This window comes from Apis florea, unplaced genomic scaffold, assembly GCF_048593485.1.
Source record: "Apis florea isolate Af1SG1 unplaced genomic scaffold, ASM4859348v1 contig_3081_pilon, whole genome shotgun sequence".
Classification (NCBI taxonomy): Eukaryota; Metazoa; Arthropoda; class Insecta; order Hymenoptera; family Apidae; genus Apis; species Apis florea.
In genome coordinates this window covers 2,981,295-2,993,605 of record NW_028256703.1, presented here as the reverse complement: position 1 = coordinate 2,993,605, position 12,311 = coordinate 2,981,295, and the positions used below count along the sequence as shown (strand labels likewise).

The following is a 12,311-nucleotide window of genomic DNA, read 5'->3' as shown; positions in this document are numbered from 1 at the left end:
CTCTATTTTCATCTTAAATAGGCTGCGGTGCGTAACTCATTAACCGAATATTACATTGTATTAATGTTATAGTTTTGTTTAATCGCGTTAATCCGCGAGGCATCGTTATAATTTCACATTGGATTTTCGACGTTCGTTGAATTATTGCACGGTGCGGATATCGATGGAATTGGAAACCCTTTCGACACGTTCGCGTGTTCGTCGGTGATCGCGCGATTCTTCGATTTCTTCGACTATTGGTAATGTTACGTAGAATATGTAGAATAGGAAGGAGAATTAATTCGATCGAATCTGTATAATGAAGATTATCTTTTTTTCACGAACATGTCGCGGCATTTAATTTTCCCCCAACAGAAATCGATGATTTTATTGATTTTATTCGATTATTCAGTAATCGTTCACGCAATCGTAGAACGGAGAGCAAAAAGAATTCGGTTGAATTTTTATTAACATCGTTCAAATCAGGTTCAAACTTACTCTTCTTCGATCGAATTTCTTTTGAGATTATTGTGCGATTCTTAATTGGAAAAATAGTTATACTCTTCTTTAAATAAAAATATGTTCGATTATTATAAATTCTTTCGAGATTATTTCGATAATTTGAGGAAACGTTCGATGGTTTTTAATTGAAAAAAAGACGATAAGATGATGGAGTGAAAATCAATAAAAGCTTAACGGGTTCTCGATCGATCGAGAATTATTCGATTCGAAAATGATGGCGCAAGGGAGCGAGCCAGATAAAAGAAATCTGTGTAATTGAAGTTGCCGGATGAGTTTGCGGCTCCTCTCTTCTCGCGAACGTGTTCGAAACCTGTTCGACGACGTGCCACGGCTGTGGCGACCCTATGAATAACAAATGAACGCCACCTTCGTGGCTCTCCGCACGCTCTCACCCATCTTCCTTTTCCTTCAACTTGCGTCGTCTCGTGCCCCCCTTGTTCCTCCACGCCACGTGGAGGATGAGCCACGTTAAAAAATTCAGTGGTAAGTGCTGCCCATTAACCATCCTCCGTGCTTTATAGTTTCTTCAACTTCTTTTTCCTCTTCCTCTTCTTCTTCTTCTTCTTCTTCTTTCCATTGGAACATCCGTTTCAATTTTCGATGGTTTATTTATACGGAGTTTCGTTCCTTTCTCTCCGTAAATGGCTCTCTCTCTCTCTCTCCGTTTTAAATAACAATTCCTTTTTTGCATCCCCCTCTGTTCTCCTCGATCTCCGTGGTTATAATACCACGGAAAGATTTATACGCAATCGTAATATCCGTCCCTCTTGTTACAAACTATTATTAATTATCGTAATTGCGGTTCTCGGGGGGGAAATTAACACAGAATTACACATTCATCGTGGCGAACAATTGTCGGAGCGTTCGATTTCTCTCTAATTAGAATACTCGAAAATAATCGCGATTTTAATCTCTTCTCCAATTTCAATTTTCTATCGTCGAAAACAAGCGTTCGATCCCTCAAAATTTCCCCACCACGCGATAGATCTAAATAAAGAAATACCGAAAATCTCGCGTGAACTCGAGATTTCGCTCGATCATCATTACTCAAACTCTAAGCGTGGGGAGAAACTTTGGAACGGAAATGCTCATCCAAACTCTAAGAAATCATCCCCCGCTCGATAGCCCTCGACGGCCCGCGGAACTGGAAACGAGATTCATCTCGATGGAATCGAGAAATTCACGTCGGACGTCCGGCTTCTCTCTCGCGAGCTTAAATCCTTTCCCTTTGGGGGGAGAGGAGGTAGAGGATGGGCTGAGATTAGTTAGTAGCCGTCGCGTGTTTTCCGAACTCGATCTACGAGGGATGTGGAGGAGGTTCGATTCGCTTGTTTTCGGCGCGCACATTCCAAGATTGTTATTCGACTCGTCGGGGAAACAGAGCTAATCAAACAATCCCCCTAATCAGGCCGGGCTCGTTTCATGCAGCCTCGAAGATCCACTCCTCTTCGAATTTAATAATTTACTAATTTACTAATTTATTGTATTCTCGCTTTGGATATTGTTTTTTTTTTTTTATCAATGTTTATCTTGTTTTATCTTTTCTCTTCGTTTTTTTAAAATACGATTTAGATTGTCTAATCTCGTTTCATGCCGTTTCATCAAAGACAGAATCGTCTTCGAATTTAATAATTTGTCAATTATTTATTATTATTATTATCTCGCTTTGGATGTTGTTCTTTACCAGTAAAAACAACGTATTTTGTTTTGTCCGATGTCTTTTCTTCTTTTATAAAATAAACGGGAGCGAATTGTAATTATTTTTCGTAGAAGAAGAATAATTTTTAAATGGAATCCTCTATCCCCTCGTTATTGTGAAATATATACTTTTCAAATGATTCTAAAATCCAATTTCGGAAAATTGCAATTGATGGAAAGATTACCATTCGTTTTAGGTTCTTAGGTTATATTGAGATAAATAAAAATCGTCGAGAAATATCCAAGGCAAAACGATATACGTTACGATTTTAATAAATGGCGTTTTGGTTTCACAACAGCTTGCTTCTTTCAGAGACTCGTAAGACCCATCGAGGTTCAAGGTTGGTTCGATTAATACTAATTGCTTACCTCTTCTTCGGATATAAAGTATAAATAGAACGAGAAACAAGAAATGATTGGATTTGATTGGATTTCTTGTAAATATAATCTTGTCTCTTACCATTCTCCACGTTCCAATGTTCCTATTATAATTCAATGTCGATTGTTTTTACGACTCTTCGATCCTTTTTTTTTTTTTTTTTTTTACGAAAAAAGAAGCCAAACAGACAGTCGATAATTATTTATTCCGATAAAAGTGCAGGCTGTCGTTGGAAACTTTTTTCCAGACCAGTGGAGAGAAACCGAAGCTTCCGGGAAGTTTCCCAATTTTTGTCGCGTGTTAAAATAAAAGGTGGAGGGGGGAAAAAAGCAATCGTTTCTAATTACATTGCCAGAGATATTACCAGAGAAAATTAAACTGTTCGACTTCATTTGCATGTTTCATTCCACTATTCGTGATGTGATTATCCATTTTTTCCGCATAACAATCCTTTCATCCTTTGCGCAAAAACACGTAATTTGATTATTCGAAGGTTTTATTTTAATCCGAAGCTTCGATTTTAAGTATAAAATTTTTTCAAAAGATTAGAATAAGTTTTTTTTTGGAGGGGAAAGCAGTGTCAGCAGCGGAAAAGGATTTTAAATTTCTACTAAAATGTATCGAAATTTAAATTGCAACGAGTCGGCGCTCGAATACAATTTTCGAGAAAACATGATAAATTCCTATGCTCGAAGGGATATTTCCTTTGCCGATATAGAAATTTGTTGTAATCTTCGATTTCGTCGATACGCGTTTATCAGAAGGTTAAAAACCGCTGTTTCGATGCGATTTTCGGAAATACATAAATTCCTGTGTACACGCGAAACGCGTATATTCCCTTCGATAATATACGAAAATTCCGAATTTCAACGAAACCGCGTTTGTTATTAAAAAGTCGAAGACCGCTGTTCCGATACAATTTTCCGAAACGCGTAAATTTTTCCCGTTGCACAACTGCTGCGAAAAAATACACAACGAACATACATATTTTCATCTTTTCTTTCTTTCTTTTTTTTTTTTTTTTCTTTTTCCATCGATATCGAAATTTTCAAATTTTCAACGATATTTGATTTATCAGTGGAAGGATCATCCGCCGGCTCGATTCGGCAATTTTCGAAAAACATCCCAACGTTTCCATCCGTCCGATCCGAGTCGAGATCGTGATCGTCTACTAAACTAAACAAGAAAGTTAATTAATAGCGGGGTGTGTATAGTTCGATTTCCAGATGGAATATCGTTTTCATAAAACCCGGGTTAACCTATACCCGGGCTCACGTCTACAGGCAAGACGTAATCAGTCAGTGTATATGAAAGCGTGACCTAAGCCTTCGTTACTGCACGTGCATGCGCCATGAAATTGCATTAGTGATCACTGCATATTGAGGCGGACTGTGTGCATTCTGACCTGTGTGCACACAGGGAAGCGCGACACCGGGGTTACACGTACGCGTATCCCCCGTGTACACTTGCACGAATTGTACGAAACCCCAACTAGATATACACGATGTGCCTACTTTAACGATCTCATCAATTGTCGGCACGGCCAATATGTGCGCTGCCTCTCGATTCCCCTCCCCCATCCTTTATCGATTTTCGCGCCTCTCGTCAAAAATCATCGGCGGCGACCGATGTCCGCCTCTTCCTTTTTTTTTTTTTTTTTTTTTTATTATACGCCATTGGAAATTGGTTTGTAAGAGGAATAATCAACACCAACGTTGAGAAAAATATATTTTTTCTCTCCTTTTTTCTTTGTTTTTATCCCTTCTTTGAAAGAAATTTGAAATCTTTCTTGAGAATCTCTTTCTTCCTTTTTTTTTTTAAAGCCTTTTCTTTTCTTTTCTTTTTTTTTTTTTCTTTTTCGAAGAAATCTCGGAAGAATAAATAATCGTAGCGATAAATGAATAACAAGACCAGGGCGGTGGGAAATTTTTGATAGAAATTGCTGCGAGGTGAATACCAATATTCCTCCCGTATTGTCTTTGAGCGTTCTAGGGGACTGAGGGAGTAAGATTCGTTTGGAAGAGAAATTAAAATTAATCCCCCGTAACGAGTGAACGCGGTTCACTCGTTGCCGATATCCGATTATCAAAGACGCCTACAGGATAATTCGAATCCGTTGCAAGAATCCTCCAATCGTATTATAAATTAAAGCCTCGTCTAGACGCGGGGATCGCCTAGGGGATAATTGGAAACAGAGAATCTCCGGAGAATGTTAAGACGAGCTCCGACCCGCGTCTCCTACCAAATTATCCGCGGATACGTATACACACCTGCCAACTTGACGTGGTTTCTCGATCCAGGATCCCGTGCATTTCAGGTTAGGATTTAACCGATCCAATCCGTGCCATCTGTCTTCTGTGTACGAATATATGAAAAATGCGCGACAGAATATTGCGAATAATTTTTCTCTTCTATTCTAAAACTTTTCTAAAACGACGAAGCAAGGTTCAAGGTTGACGAATTTATTTGATAATTGAACTTGGATGCTCGATCGATCGAAAGTTTTATCCTTATTTTAACTTGAAATTTCGAATGGTGGAGGAAATATCGAGATATGCCTGCTTTTCGAGTTTGCACAGAACGTGTTTTTCACAGTTATTTGGTAACAACGTTCCAAATTTGTATACGACGCCAATTACCAGCTCGCAACTTTGATCGTTTGATAAAAAAACCTTGCAGGTTTATGAAACCGTGGAGAAGGTTCTCGAACGAATTATTAGCGTGTGGGTATTGGTGGCGATTCCATCGTGTTTTGACAGCGCAGTGATGAGCACGGCACGGTATCAATTTGTCCGGTAATCCGACGCTTTGGCCCGGCCCAGGCTGGTTAATCCAAGGCAATATACGCGGATGCATATTGAACACGCGTCCACGAGCGGTGGAGGCACACGCGTGGATTAGACGCAGCAGGGAGGGAGGGAGGGAGGGAAGGATTTCGAAGAAAGGAAAAATTTGAGACGCGTCTGAACGCACGGTTCCATCCTTCCTCCTCGCGGTTCGATCGTTCCCTTTTTTCCCCATTTTGTTCCTTTTTATTTGCAACGCTGTGACCCCGTTCAGAGAACCGATTCCCTTCCTTTCTTCGCGTTTCATCGGGCAGAACTCTTTTATCGCTCGGCGATAACTATTTCCCTTGTCCGTTGTGTGGAACGAAAGAAACGTCGTGGAACGGCCACAAATGCACAATCAAATTACACGCTCATGCCGGTTTAATGTACCGTTCCCACACGCCAGTCCCAGTTCGCAAGATTACGTTAATTAGCCTATGCAAAGCCGAATTGCTTCCGTGTCTCGCTCGCGGGGGGAATTATTCACGGAAGGAAAAAAAAAAAAAAAAAAAAAGAAGAAGAAGAAGAAGAATGACGATGACGAATTTCCACGAACGAACGAAAGGAAGGATTAATCACCGATTTTCTCCCTCCTCCTCTCGTTCGTTCCTCGTTGATTTAAGAAGCAAAAGAAGACGATGACGACGGCGGCGGCGATTACGTGGACGTGAATCATAAAACGTCGTCGTTAATATGTCGTTCGTGCTCTTTGTTATTTATAAAACGGCGCATGACGGTCCTTGGAATTAATGGCGAGCAGTGGACAATGGAGATTAGCATGGTTGAGGTCGTTTCGAGAGATCGGTGTGTCCAAGTCAACCGATCTCCCCGGTTCATCAATCTTCCTCGTTTACGGTCAGGGAGGCTAATTTTATGTCCCCTTCCGTGTTGCTCCCCTCCCTCTCTCTCTCTCTCCCTTTTTCTTTCTTCTTCTTCTTTTTTCTTCCAAAAAAAGAATCGAAATTAATTCTCCGTAAATATATTTCGAAGGAATGACAAGAACGAAATTAGATTGACAGGTGTACCGTGCTATGTAAATTGAACTCGTTTCATATTTATGAAAGGAGGGAAATTGATTCGGAATAACTCTTTGATCGGGAATATATAGGCGTGGTAATATATGCCGGGAGGGAAGGTTTGAGGCAATTAATTCACCCACCTTCAAACACCTCTAAAGTTGGTTAATTAAGGTGTCGCGAGATCCACGCCCCCTCTCTTTCTCTCGAGATTCACCTCGAAGAAGATTCTCGAGATTCGCTTCCTTCGGATCAAGAGGAGGCCCTTCCCTCGTCACAGCCAACCTTTCCTCTCGCCGTCAATCCTTTCTCCATCCGCTTCTCGTCGATATAATCGCTCGAATATAATTACGCGACGACACAATGCGATATTACAACGCTCCCAATTGTGCGGAAACACAAGGGAGGGGGGAGAGAATAATGGAGGATAATTTTTATAAATAATTCCTGCTACGGGTTCGGAAAAAAAGTGGGTCGAATTACCGGCCGTTTCCAACGTAATCTTTCCTCGCTTCAAAGACCCAGATACATTGTTATGAATAAATGAATGAATGAACGAATCCACGTATTGTGTGTTTTCTCCGTTGGGAAAGTTTCGAGGGAGGAGGAGGGTGGGGTGGGGACAGAGAGAGAGAGAGAAGAAAAAGGAAGAAGAAGAAGAAGAAGAAGAAGAAAAATACGTTGCGTAATTGTGGCGCAACGAATTGTGCATTAAAAAGAGAAAAAAAAAAACAAGAAGGGGGAATGGAGGAAGAAGACGCGGGTTGATTGAAGCTACAATTAGTCCGCTGATTAATTTTAATAGATCGGCTCACGGCCGATGCATGATAAAGTTTTCAGGAAAAACAACTTTTACGAGCGTCCCTGAACCTCGTTATTGCGCCGCAAAATTTACGAGGCGAATCTCTGAATTCCCGTCCCGTTCTTCTTGTCTTCCCTTGTTTGTGGGATCCCGGAAATATTTTTTTTTTTCGCGCTCATTGCTCGCCGTCAAACTTTCTTTCCAACTGTTTTATTTTCGTGATCGTTGTTGAATTCAATATCGAAAGGGAAAATATGTTTGGGGACGAGAATGAGAAACGATGATGGTGAACGTTGTAAAACGTATTTTATCGGACGTGAAATGATTTTGGACTTTTTATTTTAACATGTGGCGGAGTTTGACGATTGGCGATTATTTAATTTCTATCCCGTGGATGAACAAGGTGGAGATCCTGTTCTTTATCAACATCTATTTTGATTTTTTGATCATCCAGAAGAATTTATATTTTAATCTTACCAGGATTTGGATTAATTTCACAAATTGTAATAAATGAAAGAGGAAAAAAAGAAATTTTTGGTAATTTAGGAATATAATTTATGCTATATTAGGAATTGGATTTTTAGGATTTATTGTTTGAAGTCGTCATATATTTACAGTTGGAGTTTAGATGTTGATACACGAGCCTATTTTACTTCAGCAACAATAATTATTGCTGTTCCTGAGTGAGGGAATTGAGATTTGGGAAAATATTTTATGAGATAATTTTGCGTTGTATATTTTTTTCTTCTAAAGGTTTCTAAAAGTTTTATAGCAATGCATCGCGCAAATTTTGAAAACACTGTGAAAGAAAATACACTGTGAAATCGAGAATTGGGAAAATATGGAGTATATTTTATCGGGTATGAAATAATTTTGAATTTGTATATAGAAATTGTGATTTCTTTTCAAAATATTTAAATCGAGGCGATCGATGATTGTTCAATTTCTATTCCGTGAGAGAGGAATTGAAATTTCGAAAGTATTTTATCGAAATAATTTTAAATTTGTATCGGAAGGAAATTGTGGTTTCCTCTTAAAGTTTTATTGATTTAAATTGATTAATAATATTATGATAGTAGCATGGCGGAAGAGGATGGAAAGATTTTGAAAATAAGAAAAAAGATTTTGAGAAATTGAGATTTCAATGTATTTTATCGTATGTAAAGTAATTCGACGTATCGAAAAATGAGAAGAATCGTTGGAAGATTTTTGTAATAACTTTTGCGAGATTTTCTCCAGATTTTCGTGGTAATATCTCCTCGAATACGTAGAAAAATACCGATTGAGATTTTCCGCTTTCGAGTTGGGAAAGTTGAGGCTGTCAGATGTTTTCGACGTAAATCGTGTTCATTCGGAGCAACTGATTTCAATATCGCGGGCAACTTCATCGCGGGGCTTGTGACGAGAGGGAATTTTCGTGACCTGATTCTTCGACGTGGCCAAGAATTAATGGAAATTATTTAATTGCCTCGATTGAAAATAGCAACGAAACAGCCGCAACGAATATATCGAAACGAATTCTTGGAAATTTACTCCAATCGTTTATCGGCCGAACAATTTAAATTTTCCTTCGATCGTACGAGAAAAGTCACAACACATATTAATCTCAACAATGTTAGAAAACTTATCGAGGATCGATCTCCTCAAAAGCATCGAAAGCGTTCAATCTTCTTCGTTCTTTTATTCTCGAGATAAATTCGTCAAGATTGTGATCGGCACGCAAGGAGCGCCGATTCTATGATTTCCCTCCTCGAAAGGTTAAAAGGGTAAAAAAAGCATGGAGGAATTTCCCGCTCGAATCAACCATTATTCTACCGTGAGACAACCTTTGTCCTCCTTATTCCATCCTTCCGCAATATCAGGTGGAACGAAAGGAAATCTCGAGAGCGTTAAAAGCAACGGAAACAACACCTATAAACCTACAGCTATGCAAATAAGAATTGAGTAATGGCCGTTGTAAAAGTCCATTCCCCGTGAATAAAGGATCCGACAGTTCTCTCCGGCCGCTCTCGAATAGCGGAGAACTGAAAGTTAGAAGGAGGAGAAAGAGAAAGAAAAAGTTGCGCACTGTTGGAAAGGGGGTGAAATATCTACCAGTTTCGGTGAAAACTGGTGGAAATCTACGTTATATGGTAGACACGTGTCACGCATACGCGAGTAAAACTTGAAGACGAATCACCCCTTAACCGTGCTCGCGTACCATGGGGGCGTACACCGTTCGTGGGGCGGCCTCTGTCGCGTGCAAGAGGTCAGACTCGTCGACACGGGGCCGTTTTAAAAGGTCACGCCCTCTCAAATCTACAATCTTCCCTCTACGATTTATTATATCGTATGAAAAATTCTACGCTTTTATCTGAGCTACGCTTCTCTTATTCGATCGAAAAAAAGTTTTTTCTTTTTTTTTTTTTTTTTTGGAGATTAACATTCACGAGATTATCATTCAACAAGAGTGTTTTTTGCTCGTTTCGTTTCAGGAAGAACAGTTCGACGTTGGAGAGATTCCATCTGCAGATCTCGAGGATGGAACTGTATCCGGAGAAGTCGAAGTACGTGGACCAATTGTTGCACGAAATCGCGACGAGGCCTATAGTTCACGTCGGTGAGTGATCCTTGCCCGTCTGATATAACTAACTGTCTTCTCTCGTTCTCGAGGTAAACGAATGTCGAGGATAGGAGCGAACGGTCATTGGGGAGGAGGGGGAGAAAAGCGTACGATATTAATCGAGATTCTTTGAACATACCGGCATCCTCGAATTTCTTCCATCGGGTCCAACGACAATGCTACACGATCGAACACGCTGTAATATAAATTTTCGAGCGACAGTGCACGCAAATCGTGCCTGGAATTTTTCCTTTAAGCGAAATAATAAATGGTAAGCCGGCAACGTCCCGTACGTGGACGTTTATTAAATTTTACCTCGGTCAGAATAAATTGACGTTTTTCCTTTCCTGCCTCTTCGTTGGCAACGAACGAAATTTATCGGGGCAGGAAGAAGAGGATTTCTATTTAATCGTTTCGTAGCCTCCCTCTGATTCTTGCAACTCGAACGAAAAATTTCCACCGAATTTTATTCCAACATCAATATTTTCACAACAGGAACAACGGATAGACGTTTCTTTTGGAGACGTTGGAGTTTCTTTCCTCCCTTATTTACCAGCGACATTCCGTATCGTGACACGAGTACGCTACACGCGTCTTTTTTTTCAAAATCTATCCTATCTCGTTTAACGTTGCGTTGTTTTCGTCGGAATAGCGGACGTGAATTTTACGACTCGGATCAAAAGATTAAACAGAGAGATGTGTGTTGTTCAAGATCGTTGATTCGTGATTTCCATCCATCGAGAAATTTAAAGAAAGAAATCTGAAAGAACGAACGGGACGGAAATTTCGAACGAACGTTATATTGAGATCGTTCGGTCTTCGTTTAAAAAGAGAAGAAGAAGAAGAAGAAGAAGAAGAAGAAGAAAGAATAATAATTTAAAATCACAATAATAAGGGTGTTCGATCAAAGGCTGATTGTCTCTCTTGTCCATTATTGCAACATACTCGATGAACAAAGCGTGTTACACACAGGGCGCGTACAGCCCTGATATGATCGCCAGGCAGGGAATTAACGAAGCCGTCGCAACGAATGAAAATGTGGAACAAGGGATGGAAAGAGAAAGACAGACAGATAGATAGTGAGAGAGAGAGAGAGAGAGAGGGGGGGAGATTAGACGAGCCGATATAAAATTAATCTGAAAACGGCGGCGCAATAATCTCTTCTCTGTTGGAAATTAATTCCTCTCCTGGCCTATGAAGCCAGACAATTAACCGGTGTTATTGTGACCGTGGCTTTGTGCTTAGTAATTGCTACTACGTGGTTCATTGACTAACAATGCCGCGCCATCGCCCATTCGGGAACAGAGGAGGAGAGGGAGGATGAAAAGATCGGGATCACTCTTCCCGCCGACTTTCCGAGCGTAACGCTTTAAAATTAGAGTTGGCACGAGAGTTTTACGCTCAATTTCCGCCCTCGATCGCCTCGTATCGACTCTCCTCTCCTCTCCTCTCCTCTCCTCTCCTCTCCATTATTTATATTCGCGACACGCGTCATTTTCCCTCTTCCTTCTCGTATCTCTTCCGTATCTCCTCCTCCTCCATCTTCTCCAATTCCTTCTGTTCCGAGTCGATCGTTTCGTTTTTCACCATCCCTCTCTCCCTCCCCTCTCTTTCCTCGTTTGCTCGCAACAAATTCTTTCTCTTGATCCTCGATCGAGAGCGGACAAAAGCAAAGAGATTCAAAGGAGAACTCGATACGCTTGTTAGTTAACGGCCGATTGCCGAGAAACTGGCAGGATCGATGGATGTAATTTTGATAGGGTTCGGGGTGGGGGCGATAGGTTGTCGAACAAATCGAGGGAGCCGATGGAAGGGAAGTTAAATCAGTGGCGAGCAGTGTCGACGGGGATGTAATTATTAAGCGGTATCGAGCCGTTCGGGGAAATTAGATCCGGCGATCTAGAAGGAGGAAACAAGGGCACGGAGGATCCCAACTTTCAAACACGATGATTGAATTAAAGGGAAATCGCGAATATCGATAAAAAAATATATACGTAAATATAATTTCACGATACGTTGGATTTTCATTGGCCAATTTCATCGTGTACGAGAGAGGGAATCAAAGGGAATTGTAACGTTGATTCGAATGATCGATCGATCGAGACAGTCGCACACACGCAAAGTTTTACTTTACACGCTCTGCCAAACCTTTTTCAAACTTTTCTCTCTCTCTCTCTCTCTGTCTTTCTCTCTCGAAAAAGACGACCTTTGAACTTTAACCGGGTTCAAGGTAGGAGAGTATATAGGAGAGTCTAGTTCGAAAATCGATGTATATCCGGAGGTGTGCAAAGCCATCGTGATGAAATTCGTTTCATGAGAAATTAACCTTCGAAATATCCCACGAACTATTTTAATCGCGTAACGAGTTTAATAAACTATGCAACAAAGGTCTTTTTCATTCCGTCCCGTTGCATAACTAACTGTTCAATGCCGATTTTAATTGCGCACAAAGCGTCGATAAAAAAGTCTTCGAGCACAGATGTCA

At 40.5% G+C, this 12,311-nt stretch overlaps 1 protein-coding gene across 1 annotated transcript in view; it reads left to right on the top strand.

The window, feature by feature from the left end:
- Positions 1–12,311, top strand: part of LOC100867572 (extracellular serine/threonine protein CG31145) — a 53,788-nt gene that overhangs the window by 26,879 nt on the left and 14,598 nt on the right. Inside the window, exon 2 of the mRNA XM_086909227.1 lies at positions 9,699–9,823. Coding sequence (XP_086765353.1) covers positions 9,699–9,823 — 125 coding nt within the window. The remainder of the gene's footprint in view (positions 1–9,698; positions 9,824–12,311) is intronic.